At 38.1% G+C, this 18,407-nt stretch overlaps 1 protein-coding gene across 2 annotated transcripts in view; it reads right to left on the bottom strand.

Moving 5' to 3' along the window:
* LOC131532029 (broad substrate specificity ATP-binding cassette transporter ABCG2-like) overlaps nucleotides 1–15,503 on the bottom strand; it is a 45,129-nt gene extending 29,626 nt beyond the window's left edge. The window contains exons 1-4 of one of the 2 annotated variants that reach the window (XM_058763323.1): nucleotides 15,441–15,503; nucleotides 15,051–15,270; nucleotides 12,680–12,739; nucleotides 8,881–8,995 (exon numbers count right to left, since the gene is read on the bottom strand). In XM_058763323.1, the coding sequence (XP_058619306.1) occupies nucleotides 8,881–8,995; nucleotides 12,680–12,739; nucleotides 15,051–15,256 (381 nt within the window). In that variant the 5' untranslated portion in view covers nucleotides 15,257–15,270; nucleotides 15,441–15,503. Of the gene's footprint in view, nucleotides 1–8,880; nucleotides 8,996–12,679; nucleotides 12,740–15,050 lie in introns of both variants that reach the window. The other variant, XM_058763324.1, reaches the window with a different exon arrangement.
* Between the last annotated feature and the right edge of the window lie 2,904 nt (nucleotides 15,504–18,407).

Raw genomic sequence — 18,407 nt, 5'->3', positions numbered from 1 at the left:
CTGTATACAGGCCACCAGGGCACCATACAGACTTTATTAAAGAATTTTCTGATCTTCTATCGGAGTTAGTACTGACTGCAGATAAAGTCCTAATCGTTGGTGATTTTAATATCCATGTTGATAATGAAAGAGATTTGTTGGGATCAGCATTTATAGACATTCTAAACTCTATTGGTGTTAAACAACACGTGTCAGGCCCTACTCATTGTCGAAATCATACTCTAGATTTAATACTGTCACATGGAATTGATGTCAGTGGCGTTGAAATTTTACAGCAGAGCGATGATATCTCAGATCATTATCTAGTCTCCTGTATATTCCATATAGCTAAAGCTGTAAAGCCAACTTCTTGTTACAAATATGGTAGAACCATCACTTCTACCACAAAAGACTGCTTTATAAATAATCTTCCTGACTTATCTCAGTTCCTCAGTATATCCAATAGCTCAGAACAACTTGATGATGTAACAGGAACTATGGACTCTCTCTTTTCTAGCACTTTAGATGCGGTTGCTCCTTTACGCTTAAGGAAGATTAAGGATAAGAGTCCAACACCGTGGTATAATGAGCACACCCGCGCCCTAAAGAGAGCAGCCCGGAAAATGGAGCGCAGCTGGAGGAAAACTAAATTAGAGGTATTTCGTTTAGCTTGGCGGGAAAGTACCCTATCCTACAGAAAAGCATTAAAACTGCTAGATCTGATTACTTTTCGTCTCTTCTAGAAGAAAACAAACATAACCCTCGGTATTTATTCAATACAGTAACTAAATTAACGAAAAATCAAGCATCAACAGGTGTTGGCATTTCCCAAGAGCATAGCAGTAATGACTTTATGAACTACTTCACTTCCAAGATCGATACTATCAGAGATAAAATTGTATCCTTGCAGCCGTCAGCTACAGTATCGCATCAGATAGCGCACTATAGATCCCCTGAGGAACAATTTCATTCATTCTCTACTGTGGGAGAGGAAGAATTGTATAAACTTGTTAAATCATCTAAACCAACAACATGTATGTTAGACCCGATTCCATCTAAACTTCTAAAAGAGCTGCTTCCAGAAGTCTTAGATCCTCTTTTGGCTATTATTAATTCATCGTTGTCATTAGGATATGTCCCCAAAACCTTCAAATTGGCTGTTATTAAGCCTCTCATTAAAAAACCACAACTTGACCCCAAAGATCTAGTTAATTACAGACCGATCTCAAATCTCCCTTTTCTGTCAAAGATACTAGAAAGGTAGTATCCTCACAATTATATTCCTTCCTAGAGAAAAATGATATCTGTGAGGAATTCCAGTCAGGATTTAGATCGTATCATAGTACTGAGACTGCTCTCATTAGAGTTACAAATGACCTGCTTCTATCATCTGATCGTGGTTGTATCTCTTTATTAGTTCTACTGGATCTTAGCGCTGCGTTCGACACTATCAACCACAACATTCTTTTGAATAGACTAGAAAACTTTGTTGGCATTAGTGGAAGTGCCTTAGCATGGTTCAAATCGTACTTATCTGACCGCCATCAGTTCGTAGCAGTGAATGAAGAGGTATCATATCGATCACAAGTGCAGTATGGAGTACCTCAAGGCTCAGTACTAGGGCCGTTACTTTTCACGCTTTATATGTTACCCTTGGGAGATATTATTAGGAGACATGGTGTTAGCTTTCACTGTTATGCTGATGATACTCAGCTCTATATTTCTTCGCGGCCCGGTGAAACACACCAAATTGAGAAACTAACGGAATGCATAGTCGATATAAAAAACTGGATGACAAATAATTTTTACTGCTAAATTCTGAAAAACAGAGGTGTTAATTATCGGACCTAAAACCCCACATGTAATAACCTAGAATATTATCTAACACTTGACGGCTGCTCTGTCAATTCTTCTTCATCAGTCAGGAACCTAGGTGTGCTGTTCGATAGCAATCTGTCATTTGAAAGCCATGTTTCTAGCATCTGTAAAACTGCATTTTTCATCTCAAAAGCATATCTAAATTGCGACCAATGCTCTCAACGTCAAATGCAGAAATGTTAATTCATGCGTTTATGACCTCAAGGCTAGACTATTGTAATGCTTTATTAGGTGGTTGTTCTGCACGCTTGATCAACAAACTACAGTTAGTCCAAAATGCAGCAGCTAGAGTCCTTACTAGAACCAGGAAATATGACCATATTAGCCCGGTTCTGTCAACACTGCACTGGCTCCCTATCAAGCATCGGATAGATTTTAAAATCTTGTTAATTACTTATAAAGCCCTGAATGGTTTAGCTCCTCAGTACTTGAGCGAGCTCTTATCGCATTATAGTCCTCCACGTCCGCTGCGTTCTCAAAACTCTGGCCGCTTGATAATACCTAGAATATCAAAATCGACTGCGGGCGGCAGATCCTATTCCTATTTAGCACCCAAACTCTGGAACAGTCTACCTAACACTGTTCGGGAGGCAGACACACTCTGTCAGTTTAAATCTAGATTAAAGACCCATCTTTTTAGCCTGGCTTACACATAACGCATTAATACGCTTCTATTATTCAAATCCGTTAAAGGATTGTTAGGCTGCATTAATTAGATCAACCGGAACCGGGAACACTCCCCATAACACACGATGTACTCGTTACATCGTCAGTTGAATGGCATCTACGCTAATATTTGTTTGTTTCTTTCCTAGTCTGTTTCTCAGTCCGTATCCGATCAGATGGTGGATCAGCACCAAGAGATGATGTCTACAGCCCTGATCGCCAGCGGAGACCAGGACACCCAGATGACCCCAGAGATATATCCCTAGATATATCAACCAAAAATAACAAAATAACTAAAATATAATAAAATACCTAACTACATAATACTACTATTGTTAGAAATTGCAACAAAATTAAAATAGAAATAGAAACTTTTGAACTGCGGGTTTCGTCTGGTCAGAGGAGAACTGGCCCCGACTGAGCCTGGTTTCTCCCAAGGTTTTTCTCCATTCTGTCACAGAGGAGTTTTGGTTCCTTGCCGCTGTCGCCTCTGGCTTGCTCAGTTGGGGACACTTAATTTCTAGCGATTATTGCCGATTTGATTGCACAGCTACTATTTAAACTAAACTGAGCTAGACAATGACATCTCTGAATTCAATAATGAAATGCCTTTAACTGAAAATTGAGTGTTTAATCTTATCATTATACATTACTGACACTCTATCCTCCAATTTGATACTGTTAAGTGCTTTGACACAATCTGCATTGTAAAAGCGCTATATAAATAAAGGTGACTTGACTTGACTAACGATAAATCTGGTAACAGAGTTATCGGTTGATTGTTAATTGTAATTTATTTTTATGGTAATAAATATAGGCCTAATCAAACAATAGCCTTTACAATGACCTAAAATACATACAGTATCTCACAGAAGTGAGTACACCCCTCACATTTTTGTAAATATTTTATTATGTCTTTTCATGTGACAACACTGAAGAAATGACACTTTGCTACAATGTAAAGTAGTGAGTGTACAGCTTGTATAACAGTATAAATTTTCTGTCCCCTCAAAATAACTCAACACACAGCCATTAATGTCTAATACGCTGGCCACAAAAGTGAGTATATCCCTAAGTGAAAATGTCCAAATTGGGCCCAATTAGCCAATTTCTCTCCCCGGTGTCATGTGACTCGTTAGTGTTACAAGGTCTCAGGTGTGAATGGGGAGCAGGTGTGTTAAATTTGGTGTTATCGCTCTCACTCTCTCATACTGGGCGCTGGAAGTTCAACATGGCATCTCATGGCAAAGAACTCTCTGAGGATCTGAAAAAAAGAATTGTTGCTCTACATAAAGATGGCGTAGGCTATAAGAAGATTGCCAAGATCCTGAAACTGAGCTGCAGCATGGTGGCCAAGACCATACAGTGGTTTAACAGGACAGGTTCCACTCAGAACAGGCCTCGCCATGGTCGACCAAAGAAGTTGAGTGCACATGCTCAGCGTCATATCTAGAGGTTGTGTTTGGGAAATAGACGTATGAGTGCTGCCAGCATTGCTGCAGAGGTTGAAGGGGTGGGGGGTCAGCCTGTCAGTGCTCAGACCATACACCGCACACTGCATCAAATTGGTCTGAATGGCTGTCCAGAAGGAAGCCTCTTCTAAAAATGATGCACAAGAAAGCCCACAAACAGTTTTCTGAAGACAAGCAGACTAAGGACATAGATTACTGGAACCATGTCCTGTGGTCTGATGAGAGCAAGATAAACTTATTTGGTTCAGATGGTGTCAAGCGTGTGTGGCGGCAACAAGGTGAGGAGTACAAACACAAGTGTGTCTTGCCTACAGGTTTGGGGCTGCATGAGTGCTGCCGGCACTGGGGAGCTACAGTTCATTGAGGGAACCATGAATGCCAACATGTACTGTGACATACTGAAGCAGAGCATGATCCCCTCCCTTCGGAGACTGGGCCGCAGGGCAGTATTCCAACATGATAACGACCCCAAACAAGACGACCACTGCCTTGCTAAAGAAGCTGAGGGTAAAGGTGATGGACTGGCCAAGCATGAGCATCTGTGGGGCATCCTCAAACGGAAGGTGGAGGAGCGCAAGGTCTCTAACATCCACCAGCTCCATGATGTCGTCATGGAAGAGTGGAAGAGGACTCCAATGGCAACCTGTGAAGCTCTGGTGAACTCCATGCCCAAGAGGGTTAAGGCAGTCCTGGAAAATAATGGTGGCCACACAAAATATTGACACTTTGGGCCCAATTTGGACATTTTCAATTAGGGGTGTACTCACTTTTGTGGCCAGTGGTTTAGACATTAATGGCTGTGTGTTGAGCTATTTTGAGGGGACAGCAGATTTACACTGTTATACAAGCTGTACACTCAATAGCTTTACATTGTAGCAAAGTGTCATTTCTTCAGTGTTGTCACATGAAAAGATATAATAAAATATTTACAAAAATGTGAAGGGTGTACTCACTTCTGTGAGATACTGTATATAATAGCAATGAGGCCATAATAATTGGTTCAAATAAAGTACCAAAAGCAAGTAACAATATGGTTCTGTTAAACAAAATAATGTACATTACGCATTATATCAAAAGCCTACAGAGGGCACCAACGGCCCGGCGATCGTTTTTACACGTCACTGTGCAATTTGATTCTCATTTGGCTAAACCACAATTCTAAAGCAATAAGCAATTCTAAACCACATTCAATTTAAATGTACACTTAATCTTTAATAGTTGGCCATTTCTTTACAACAGAAATGCTACAGCAATTGTAAATCCTTGAATGTGGACATCAAAAGTTTTTCATTACATTCAGTCATTTCACAGAAATAATCTGTTCAGTTTTTTTCCCCATAGGCGGCATGAATTAAACGAGGGTTCATGATCAGCCCTTTCGATGCCCCGCCTTCTCAGTTTTGCATTAGCCCAGTGAAGTGGCTACTAGGAAAATACTAGGTAAGAAACGCCTTTTAATCGATCTGTCAGCTCCACATAACTCCCTGTTTTCAAGCATAAACACCTCAATTCCTCTCGACGAATTCTCTCCCAATAGTAGGACATTGATCATGCAATCAATATGATAAAAACATGCGTCTTAGCACTTAGGCGACTAAGGAGGGAGGAGCCAGGGAGGAGACAGGAGGGACCCGGAGCAGGAGGAGCCTGGCAGGACCCAGGCCACAGCCATGATGATAGCCCACGGAGGGAGGAGCTATGGAGGAGGAATGGCCTCCGACTCCAGGGGGCTGACCAACGGCGGCGGAGCAGGTGGTGGAGGAGCCCGAGGCGGAGACAGAGAGCTGACGAGCCAGGGGGATGCCGAGGATCCGGGGAGCCAAGGTGGAGCCAAGTGCTCTGGCGACCGAGGCGAAGGCGGAGCTCCGGAGATCCGCGGCTAAGCCGGAGCGACTGAGGACCAAGGTGGAGCTGGCGGGAGGAAGGAGCCCAACTGAGCCGGTGGGACGGAGCGACGAGGTGCAGCCGGAGGAGAGGAGTCCTGAGGCGATGGCGGGTCGACGCCCGACCAAGGCGGAGCCGGAGGGACGAGGGAGCCCGGTGGAGCTGGAGGATCAACGGGTGACGGTGGAGACGAAGGAGCTAGGAGCCGAGGTGGAGCTGCTGGGTCAACGGGCTGAGGCGGAGTCTGGGCCGAGGAGGCTGGAGGCGGAGGTGAGGGATACTCCAGCCCCGGCAACACTGGAGGATGGCAGTACCGTGGGTCTCGCACCGCATTGATGGTGGGCTGAGGGCGAGCAGAGGGGCTGCCAGACGACAGAGGTGGAGGAGGCAGGAGCGGGTGGGAGGGTGGCCGGCTCTCGCACCTGATCTGACGGGTTGGGCTCAACTTCCGGGACGATCGTCCACTCAGTCGCTTGGCTTCGCGCTGGCTCGCAGATCGCGGCGGGAAATGGCTCTCTGTCATCGGTGGGCTCGGGCTGATACTCCGCACCGCTGGGAGTTGTTGGGCTGGGCTCTGGGTCTGGAGTGGATCTGGCGAGATCATCCTCAATGGAGACGGTGAGGGGCGATCCGTTTCTCACCAGAGTCCACTCCACGAAGGCGGCGAAATCCTCCCGAGGACCATCCTCGGACGACAACGCTCTGCACGCGGTGTTCAAGCTTGCGTGATAGAAAGAGCAGAGCGCGCCATCCGGGTAGCTGGTGGAGTTAGCTAAACACAGGAACAGTCTTGTGTGGTCCTCGAGAGATCTGTCCCCCTGCTCCAGCAGGAGGAGGAGGAGGAATTCGGGCCGGACAAGGGGATACATGGGGCACAACAGAAACAAAAAACACTGGGTAAAATCAAGGAAACAAAACGGAGGGAAAAATACGGAGGTTACTGTTTTGGTCGGTCTTTCTGTCACAGCTCACGGGGAGCACGGGAAACAGGAACGAGGAGACGAGGAATTCACAACAGAGGAGTTTAATATTCAAATAGGAACACAGATCACAGGCAGGGTAGACACTTAAAGACCGACAAACACTAACTGAAAGGACTGGGGCTTTTAAAGACAGGACAATCAAGGAACTAAGGGGACACACCTGGAATCAATTAATAATCAAGACAGGGGAAAAACTGGGTCACAGGGAACACATGGGGAGCAAAAACACAACAAAACAGTCCAGGGGCTTGACAGGTGTTTATCAGACAAATTCATTTAAAACTGTACATTCAACAGGTATGAAATTTGTTTAGTACAAAAAAAAAAGAAAAAAGTAGTTGTGCAAGTAGTCCATACACATAAACTTTACTCTATTTATTATATGTAAGTGAACTCGTGAAATGGTTTATGTGTGTTTTTCCAAGTCATTCCCAGGTAATAAATAAATAAAGTATATGAATGAAGCAGTGCTAACTGACATATAATTTATTGCAGTAGCCTATGAAAACTATAAATTTTATTTTCTGCCTTATTCTGTGATAAAATAGAAAACAAATGTTTATAGTATACAAACTAATCATAAAATTGTCATTTGGAAAATGTTGGGGGCAGAATACAAATTCTTGGTTATTTTCTAGCAGCATATAATTTTTTTTAGCCAATTACAAGTAAGAGATAAGAAAAAACATGTATGTAGTGACATACATGCATAATCACATATCACATCAAAGGGTAATGATATAACAGTTAAATTAATTTAGATAAGGTCATTGAAAGCAATGAAACTCTATTCTATTGTAGTGTACTAAAAATGCCCTTTTCACCTTTTCATCTCTGTAACAGTCTTTCCCTGCTATTTTAAAAATAGAAAGTTAATTTATTATTAATTTATTAATAATAAATTATTAATTATTAATTAAATTATTAGAAAGTAATAGTAGTTTTACTTGAATATATTTTTCTTTTTTTCAGTACTCTTTCCACTCCTGATCGTTATCATGAATTTTTGTGGTCATGATAGACATGTAGTGAAAATCTGATATGAAGACAGTCCTAGTTTTAAACACAAAACCTGATTATCAGCATTTTTCATGTTTAAACCATGACAGAGCATTTTTTAAACACAAAGGTTTAATTGACACAAGGTGTCTCATGACATGCTGGTGTGAATTGAGATGAGATTACACTATCACTGGAGGAATTCAAACTCCTAAAGAAAAATCGGTTACACTTTAGAATAATGGTCCGTTGTTATGCAGGAAGTAATAGGTAGTACTACATTTACACTTAACTTATTACTATTAACTATTAGAGAAGCAAGATTAACTAAGCAGTAAGTAGTAACAATTTTAGGACAAAAGTAGTTCCTTATTAGATATGTGATAATTATTAAATAAAAATAACCTCATTGAGAACTACTTGCAAACTATGACCAATTAATAAAGAATAACCAATTCATTACTAATAACAGTAACATCTTAAAAGTGAACAATTGGGTTCTTTGTGGAAACTAATTTATGAATATGATATCCCCCAAATAAGTCGGCTACATTTTAAAATTGTGACTAGTACTACTCTTACCAAACGAGGAACTACCTCTCTCCTAAATTTGCTACTACTTATTGCTTAGATGATCTTGCTTCTCTAATAGTTAAAAGTTAAGTGTTAATGTAGTACTACCTATTACTTCCTGCATGCATACTTGTTAACAACGGACCATTATTCTAAAGTGTTACCGAAAAATAAAGCAGTAGTATTTATGGAAAGAAAACAAATGAAACTGCTGAATGGTTTCGGTCCAGCTCTTCTAAACTTAGTCAGTGATCCCACAATTCCCTTTAGTCATGATATGAATTCTACAGAATAACAAGTTTTAACTGCTGAATTCAGTTTTGAGAGTCTATGTCTAATGTGTAAATTCAACGTTTGTGCTCCAGACGTAAGGAGAAAGAGCTGCTACTTCACTAAATGATCAGAAGAAAGGAAATGTAGTAAATGAGTGTTTGTGTGGTTTATACCTGCACTACGTATCCAGACAGACATTTGAAGTTTGGAGGTTGTGGAGCTCCGTCTATAAGAACTTCTCCAGAAAGACCAGCAGCATCCTTACGAGCGGCCAGAACATCCAGAAACCTTCAGTAAAACACAAACATTTGTTAATATGTATATTAAATATACAAATATATTAAATATATATTAAATATACATAAGAAATTAATACTTTATTCTTGCATTAAATTGATCAAAAGTGACAGCAAAAACATTTATAAAGTCACAAAAGATTTCTATTTCAAACAAATGCTGTTATTTTAAACTTCCCATTCATCAAAGAATCTTGAAAAATAAAATGTTTCTCGGTTTCCACAAAAATATGAAACAGAACTGTTTCTGTTTTCAACATTGATAATAATCAGCAGTGTTTCTTCAGCAACAAATCAGGGCCCTTATTCACAAAACATCTGAAGGCTAAAAGTAGCTCATAACTTGCCGATTTAGAAGAAAATCTTTAAAATAATGGGCCTAAATTTAGGACTCCTAAAGTTTTGCTCTAAGAGTATTTCACAAAGCGTTTTAGCACTAAAACTAGCTCCTAAATCTGTGAAACGTTATGAGTAGTGAAGTCCTAAGTCACTCTAAGACCAAGCCACAAACTATCCTACAATAGCTGTTGCCGGCAATCTGCCTCTGAACGTAAACATTTTAGAAACATTTGATGATAATGAGCTTTTAAAGGTATCACCTTTGGTTTTGGAGGTTATCCCAACTCCAAATTTTCCTTTGATTATATCCTTGTTTTCATTAATCATTTGGGCAAGAAGTAACAGCTGTTCTTGAGTCCAGTTTGGTTTTCTTTTACGTTTGCATGTCTTACTATCAGCCATGATTATTCTACTCTGTTAATTAAAAGGCTTTTTATATGCATATTCACTAATTGTTTACGAGAAGCACACATGTAAGAGGCTGACAATTAGCTGAACATATACTTTATAATTTAATTAGCGACTCTTATCCTGCATTTTAAAATCTTGATTTGAATGTGGCAACATAATATCGCACTCTGCAATATTTCTATGAATAAATCTCTGAGAGAGACTATCAGCCAATCACTGTGTTTCTGAAGGATCATGTGACACGAGTAATGATGCTGAAAAATTAGCTTTGATCACAGAAATAAATTACATTTTAACACATATTTGAAAGAATCTATAGTCTGCCCCGACCCAGATTCCACTCCACAGTATATGTTTGATCATGTTCATTTCCCAAAGATGGCTTAATTATTATAGAGAAGAAGAAAGTGAACAGTTATGTTGTTTGTAGACCATTTGGGATGATCACATTCTGAGCAAATGGTGACCAATTGTAGAATGAGAACTATCTCAGACAAAGAAATGTCAGAACTTAATTAACATACAGACTACAGCTGTTACGACAGGAGCAACTTCATTTACATGAAGGGTAGTAAACTGTAACTGTATAAACGGTTTGAACTTAGGATGTTCTGGGTTCATTCCAACTCCGCTGAACCCAAGGTACAACATGTACTTTGTCACTGTTATGCTGCAATAAACATCTTCAACAATATCTTCAAAGTCCTCATCATTTTTTCTTACATATTCAAAAAGAAAACAGTTCTTTTAAATTGCAATAATATTTCATGATATTACTGTTTTTACTGCATTTTCTATTAAATAAATGCAGCCTTGGTGAGGAGAAGAGACTTATTTCAAAAATTATATGTATTATATATATATAGTTTACACTTTATATCGATATTCCACTTTAGACATTCTACTAACTATAAGTAACTTTGTAACTACATGTCAACTAATTCTCATTAATTTGCAACTACATGTCTACTAACTCTCAGTAGGGTAGGTTTAGGGTTAGTAGGATGAATTGACATATACGTAGTTGCAAAGTTTCTCATACTCAGTATGTTGTGGACCCATCAAAATAAAGTGTTAGAAGATATTAAACAGGCAATCTACTAATACTCTACTGACTGTTAGTTGACATGTAGTTGCAAAGTTACTTACTGTTAGTATAATGTCTAAAGTGGACTATCGAAATAAAGTGTTATATATACACACACACACACACACACACATATATATATTTCTTTTTAATAAATAGTTTTTTAAAAACAGTTTTGTGTTTTGTCACATTATAATGTAACTTTTTTGTTGCTGAAAAAGCTGCTCTGTTTTGAAAACATTTGAACTACGTTAAGTTGCTCTTTAACACTGGTTACTAGGAGTGTGATAAGACACTTGATTCACAAGACATGAGATTGGGATCACAAGAACAAGATGAAATAAGATTTTTACAAAGTATTTTCAAGAAATGATGAAATACATGACTGGAAAAATAGTTTGCAGGTGCATTTTGTAACATTTTGCAGTCAGTGATGCCTGATGGTACTGAGTGTACCATGAAAACTCTGAGTGACCTGAGAAACATTTTCCCAGCGAATATATCAGCGGTTATCTCTTTGAGTTCCGTATTTCTGCCAAATGAACCTGCGATGCCAATCATTCATGATTTAATCATTCTTTCGAGTCTCTTTTCAGTGAAATAAAATGAGATTTGCAAATAAAAAACATATTCACAAATATATTTTTTACGTAACAAGCATAACTTTGCCTCGCATTCATTTGTCAATTGTGTCCTGTACATTTGTAGATCGCGTTATTTTGTGATAAACATAGCAAAAAGAGTGTTTGTACTTTGTATAGCTATAAATCGTTCATAAAATTTAGGAAATATATAGGAATATATAGGAAAATTATAATAGAATACAAATTATTGTCCAGCAGCAATTAAAAGTACTGTAAGAGATAATAAAAAATAAAAAAATAAAAAATAATAGAACATGCCAATTAGCAATTAGCAAATTTAATTGAAATTTAAAGTAAATCTCCATCTGTGACCAATATTTACTGAGCTTTGATGATCGATGTTCCGAAAAATTCAAGAATAGATGAACATATGTTCAAAAATAGTGTTTAAATTGTTACTGCCTTGAGTTATCAATTTGGAATAAATGTAAAATGTTTAAAAACACTAACTTGATGAGATTAGTTTTTGCCTTTAATAAATAATATTGATTACATTGTTAATGCAAAAATACAAAATAGAATTGTTTTTGATTATTTTCTGTTTCTGAAAGTGTAAGTACTGTTTATTTTACCAAGAAAATGTGACTGGGACATGAATTTACATTTGATTTAAAAAACACACAACTTTCATGTCAGAACACAACCGCTTATTACTGAAATATATGTAAGATGCAAGTACAAGTTTCATTTGACAGTGTAGACGGCTTCATTGATTATAACGTTTTTTGGGGGTTTTTTTTGAGAGTGCTTAAACTCACGACAGTCAGTGATAATGTGATTGTAAATGTTCTTTACTCGCTTGCTCTATAATTTACTCGCTGTTTGAATAACCGTGGAAATAAAATAATTAGTAGCTTGCAATGTTTTTATTAAACTGTGATCAGTTTTTTGTTGTTTTCTGGGTTAAAATAGTTTTTTGCGTGTCTAGAGATGCCTTCATTCAACAGCAAAAAAAAAAAAAAACCTGCATCTCTGCGCATATCGTCAGATAAAAGTATAATCAATACTCTCTCAATATTCAAAGTGCAAACAGAGACAAGAGCTAAGAGGTTGTAACAACTACAATGAGAAATCTCATAACTTTTTTATATTGCAAGATTTTATGGCATGAGATCTTGTCACACGCCTACTGGTTATTCTACAAAAACCAAGACACTGATGGACAGACAGATAAAGACAGACAGTCAGCTCTTACGATGATTTCCCGCTCCCAGTTGGTCCTAATATGGCATTCAGTCCTGGCCTAATGACACCACTAGAGAAAATAATACAGAATTACTTCATAATTAGCATCACCACATTATCATCATTATCATATAATCACATAAAACGAGATAAAACCAAACACACATCGCTGATTGGACGAGCCTCAATTGAAATGCAGTTTCGTTATGGAAGAAAATTGTATTTTGTTTTGTTTGACCACAGTGAAATACAACAACAACAACTCACATCTGATTATGCATAGCACTCACATGCTGCATTTACATAACAGACTTATGTAACATGACATAATATTCATGAGCTCAGCTGATGTTTTGCATAACACCCCAGATATTACATGTGCAAGATGTCTGTTAAAGATGGCTTTATCAGGAACAAACATCTGATAAAGATCTTTAAAATGCAAGTTTTACAGAAATCATAAACATCTTAAAAGCATTTTGTAGACGTCTATTTGACATCTGATATGAAACAACTTAGATGAGCAAACACAAAAAATTACATCTTGCAGATGTAAATGCAGAATAAATAGAATTTGCAGCATATATACCATGGTACTTTTTGATTACCATATTCTATATCATAATGTTACTGTAAAATACACTATATGGACAAAAGTATTAGGACAGCCACTTCTAATGAACAGGCTTGTCTGCTTCAGTCATTTGAATGAATACAAATCTCAATGGTAGTCTTGGCCTAACAGTTAGGGAGTCGGGCTTGTAACCTGAAGGTTGCTGGTTCGATTCTTGCGCCGGCAGGAATTGAAGGTGGGGATTGTGAATGAACAGCACTCTCTCCACCTTCAATACCATGCTGGAGCAAGGCTGCCCACTGCTCTGGGTGTGTGTTCACTGTGTGTGTGTCTTCACTACTCACTGCTGTGTGTGTGCACTTGGATGGGTTAAATGCAGAGCACCATTTTGAGTATGGGTCACCATACTTGACAATACGTCACGACTTAACTTAATGTTAAAGCAATAATGATATTGTAGGGAATTGTGTGCTTCTAATTTTATAGCAAGAGTTTGGGCAGGACCCTTTTCTATTCTAACATGATAAGGTTAAAAAAGAAGTGATTGACTGAGCCAGTGTGGAAGAACTTAACTGGTCTGCAGAAACCCAGCTGAACACGTCTGGTGTGAATTTAAATGCAGACCTTGAGCCAAAAACTCTTCACCAAGCCCCAGTGACTTGTACATATGGGTACAGTCATTTTAAACACTTCCAAAACTGTTGCAACAGAGATGGAAATAAAAAATTTTAAATACATGAATTATGTTTCCATCTTTAGAATTCAGCAGTACTTTGATACAGTATCAGTGTGCTGAAATTCATAAGCCATGTTATTTATGTGCTACTCCACGGTGCGGTAACACTTTAGAATACTGTTCCATCATTAATGAATAACTACACAAGAACACATGAGTAATGCAATATTAGCACTCAAGTAACTACTAGTAACTAACAAGCAACTCTGATTAATGAATTAGTAAGTAATAGTGCTTAGTCGAATGTGGTTATTCAGGTGTTACTACATCCTTCTAAAGGAATTAGTCATTATTTGGATCAGTATTCTAAAGTGAAGATCGTGATAACTCCGTAGTAATTACTGACGTCATTGTAAACTTTTGAGGTTTTTGTAAGGTCCTGGTTAGTATTTCATTTAGCTAGATTTGGTAACACTTAAATCATTACTAGTGGGTTACCGTGATCTTCACTTTAGAATACTGATCCAAATAATCAGTAGTTCCTTCAGAAGAATGTATAGTAACACTTGAGTCATTACTATCCAAAACCTTACGTATATCTCAAAAGCTCACAATGACGTCAGTCAATATTAGGAAGTTATGACGATTTTCACTTTAGAATACTGATCCATGTAATTAGTAGTTCATTTAGAAGGATTTGGTAATACTTGAGTCATTACTAGTGGGTTACCATGATCTTCATTTTAGAATTAATTATTCATTATGCATAATTCACAGTAATTATGAACCTGTATAAAGTAGTTCTTAGGAGTTCTCAGGATATATGAAAAAAATAGTAGTTATTGGTTAGCTAATAGTGAACTACCAGTTTCAACTTAGCGCTATTATTTAATAAATCGTTAATCAGAGTTTCTTGTTAGTTAATAGTAGTTACTACAATGTTAATAGTGCCATTTGTTGTTATTCATTAACGACGGAACAGTATTCTAAAGTGTTACCCAAGGTGCTTATTAAAAATACCATGGTATGGTATTTATGAAATGCCTTACTATTGAAAAACCATGGGACACAAAAGTAATGTGATCAAACAGCAATAGATTTGACACCACACCATCAGAGTGGAAGACTCACTTGAGCTCGATGAGGATGTTCTTCTGTGTGACCTTCCTCTTGCACATGAAGCCACTCTCCATCTTCACGCTGTAGTTGATGTGGTGGAAGCTCACAGTCGCTGCTCGTCTAGCCGATGAGAAGGACATTCTGGTGGACACCGGTATCCTGAACACATTGTTGTTCAGATCTCCAACTCCGATCATCTGAACGGTCGTGTCTGCCATTACACCTGGAAACCCTGAGGAACAGCAAATCCTCAGCTGTCAGATGACATGAACTCAGAAAAGGATCACAGGACACACATAATATGAGATTTAATGCAGCAAGAAAATCAATGACTTAAAACGAAGATTTCAGTCTAATTAGCAGAACTTAGTTGTACCTGATCAGCTCCGTATTTACACTCACCTGACGCAGAGCCGCAGCACGTGTATTATGTTATCAGCCTTAAGGAGAGTGTGTGAGTGTGCCTGGGTTCACTGGGGAGAGAACGTGAGTGTTTGTGTATTTATGCAAATGAAGTTTCAATAAAAAAAATAATCGTGGCACGTCACAAGTGTTACGATAACCGGCAGGACCGGATTTACCTCTTATTGTGACATAGGCAAAAGCATTTTTGGTAACACTCTACAATACGGTGCCACTAATATACATTAATCCATGCTTAACTAATGCACAGATAATCATAAATTAATGTATAACTCATGAAGAACTAAACCATTTATTAATAATTACTGCATCAGCAACAAATGAACATTCTATATGATTCATAGATTAATTAATCAATAAATTGTCATTAGTGAAATGTGTCATCATGTATTATTTCCATAATAACATATTATGTTAAGTAATAGTGTAAATTCATGTGTTAATTACCACAATGGGTCGAAGTCATGCATTTCAACTTCCAGTTGTCTGCTTTAATTAATCATTAGCTAATGATTTGAAAAGATATCATTATGTTATGACTTTACTTGCTCAAAGTAAAGTTATACCTGCTACAGGTCTCAAAAAAGTTGGCACGGGGGCAACAAAGGGCTGAAAAAGCAAGAAATTTTAAAAATATTCAGCTGAGAGAACATCTAGCAACTAGCTATAAAAGGGATGTCTTAGAGAGGCAGAGTCTCTCAGAAGTAAAAATGTGCAGAGGCTCTCCAATCTGTGAAAATCAGTGCGTAAAAAGATTGTGGAATACTTTAAAAACAACATTCCTCAACATCAAATTGCAAAGGCTTTGCAAATCTCATCATCCACGGTGCATAACATCATCAAACGATTCAGAGAAACTGGAGAAATCTCTGTGCATGAGGGACAAGGCTGAAGACCTTTGTTGGATGTCGGTGGTCTTCGGGCCCTCAGACGATACTGCATCACTCATCGGCATGATTCTGTCATTGACATTACTAAATGAGCCCAGGAATACTTCCAGAAACCACTGTCGGCAAACAGGCTAAAGCTCTATCATGCAAAAAGGAAGCCATATGTGAACATGGTCCAGAAGCGCCGTCGTGTCCTGTGGGCCAAGGCTAATTTAAAATGGGCTGTTTCAAAGTGGAAAAGTGTTCTACGGTCAGACGAGTCCAAATTTGACATTCTTGTTGGAAATCACGGACGCCGTGTCCTCCGGCCTAAGGAGGGAGACCTTCCAGCGTGTTATCAGCATTCAGTTCAAAAGCCAGCATCTCTGATGGTATGGGGGTGCATAAGTGCATATGGTATGGGCAGCTTGCATGTTTTGGAAGGCACTATGAATGCTGAAAGGTATATAAAGATTTTAGAGCAACATATGCTCCCCTCCAGATGACGTCTATTTCAGGGAAGGCCTTGTGTATTTCAGCAGGACAATGAAAAACCACATACTGCAGCTATTACAACAGCATGGCTTCATAGTAGAAGAGTCCAGGTGCTGAATTGGCCTGCCTGAAGTCCAGATCTTTCACCTATAGAGAACGTTTAGCGCATCATTAAGCGAAAAATACATCAAAGACGACCACGAACTCTTCAGAAGCTGGAAACCTATTTCAGGCAAGAATGGGACCAAATTCCAACACCAAAACTCCAGAAACTCCTAACCTCCCAACTATTTTGAGACCTGTAGCAGGCATCAAATTTGAAATTAGCTCATTTTGCGCAAAAAATTGTAAAATTTCTCAGTTTAAATATTTATGTTATCTGTGTTCTATTGTGAATAAAATATTGGCTCATGTGATTTGAAATTCTTTTAGTTTTCATTTTGTTCAGTAACATTTTACAATAAGGTTCATTAGTTAACAACATTAGTAAACATGAACTAAGTATGAACAATACTTCTACAGCATTTCTTGATCTTAGTTAATTTCTACGGATCCCCGCACATGACATGCAAGAAAAAAATAATAAATTTACTAAAACGTGCACACGATTACTATTTCGTTCCCTTGAATTGCTAAATCGTGCACTCGATTTGCTAATTCGTGCACTCGATTTGCTAATTCGTTCCCTCGATTTGCTAAATCGTGCGCACAATTTACTAATTAATTCCCTCAATTCATAAATCGTCTGCACGATTTAGCAAATCGAGGGAACGAATTAGTAAATCGTGTGCACAATTTTAAATCGAGGAAACGAAATAGTAAATCGTGCACACGATTTAGCCTAATATTTTTTTTTTCCTGCATGTCATGTGCGGGGCTCCGTAAATTTCAGCATTTACTAATGTATTATTAAATCCACAATTTGTGTTTGTTAAAGGAACACTCCACTATTTTTGAAAATAGGCTCATTTTCCAACTCCCCAAGAGTTAAACAGTTGAGTTTCTCTCAAAAAGCACATTAAGCATTAATTATAGCATTAGCTTTATCATAGGTGTCATCATAACATTATTAAATGTATTATGCTAGGTGTAGTAGGTATCGATTACAGTCTGTTATATTTGTGTGTATATATATATATATATATATTTATATATATATATATATTTCAGGGCTGTCAATCGATTAAAATTTTAAATCGCGATTATTACCTTACTATATATATATTTATATATGTATATTTTACTGTTTCTGTTGTCAGACAAAGGAATGAATATGAAATAGTGACTGAAACGCGACCCATTAAGTGTTACATGTCTGTCTGTTCTCAGTCCTTGTTTCCCTTATTTGGTTTAGTTCCTGCCGTCATTAGTTCATTATCGTTTGATTGTCCCCACCTGAGTTTGATTATGTTGTTTGCTCTTTTGTTCCTGTTTCCTTTATAAGCATTCAGTTTGGTTTTCTCCCTTGTCGTGTCTTAAAGTTAAGTAGTGTCATTGTGAGGATGTATGTCATCTTGTAATGTGATTTCTGAACCATTATTCATCATTAAAATACTTAAGTTTCGTTCCTTCGTCTCCTTAC

This window comes from Onychostoma macrolepis, chromosome 23, assembly GCF_012432095.1.
Source record: "Onychostoma macrolepis isolate SWU-2019 chromosome 23, ASM1243209v1, whole genome shotgun sequence".
Taxonomy (NCBI): Eukaryota; Metazoa; Chordata; class Actinopteri; order Cypriniformes; family Cyprinidae; genus Onychostoma; species Onychostoma macrolepis.
Note: the sequence above shows the minus strand (reverse complement) of the source record. Positions and strands in the feature narration are given on the sequence as shown.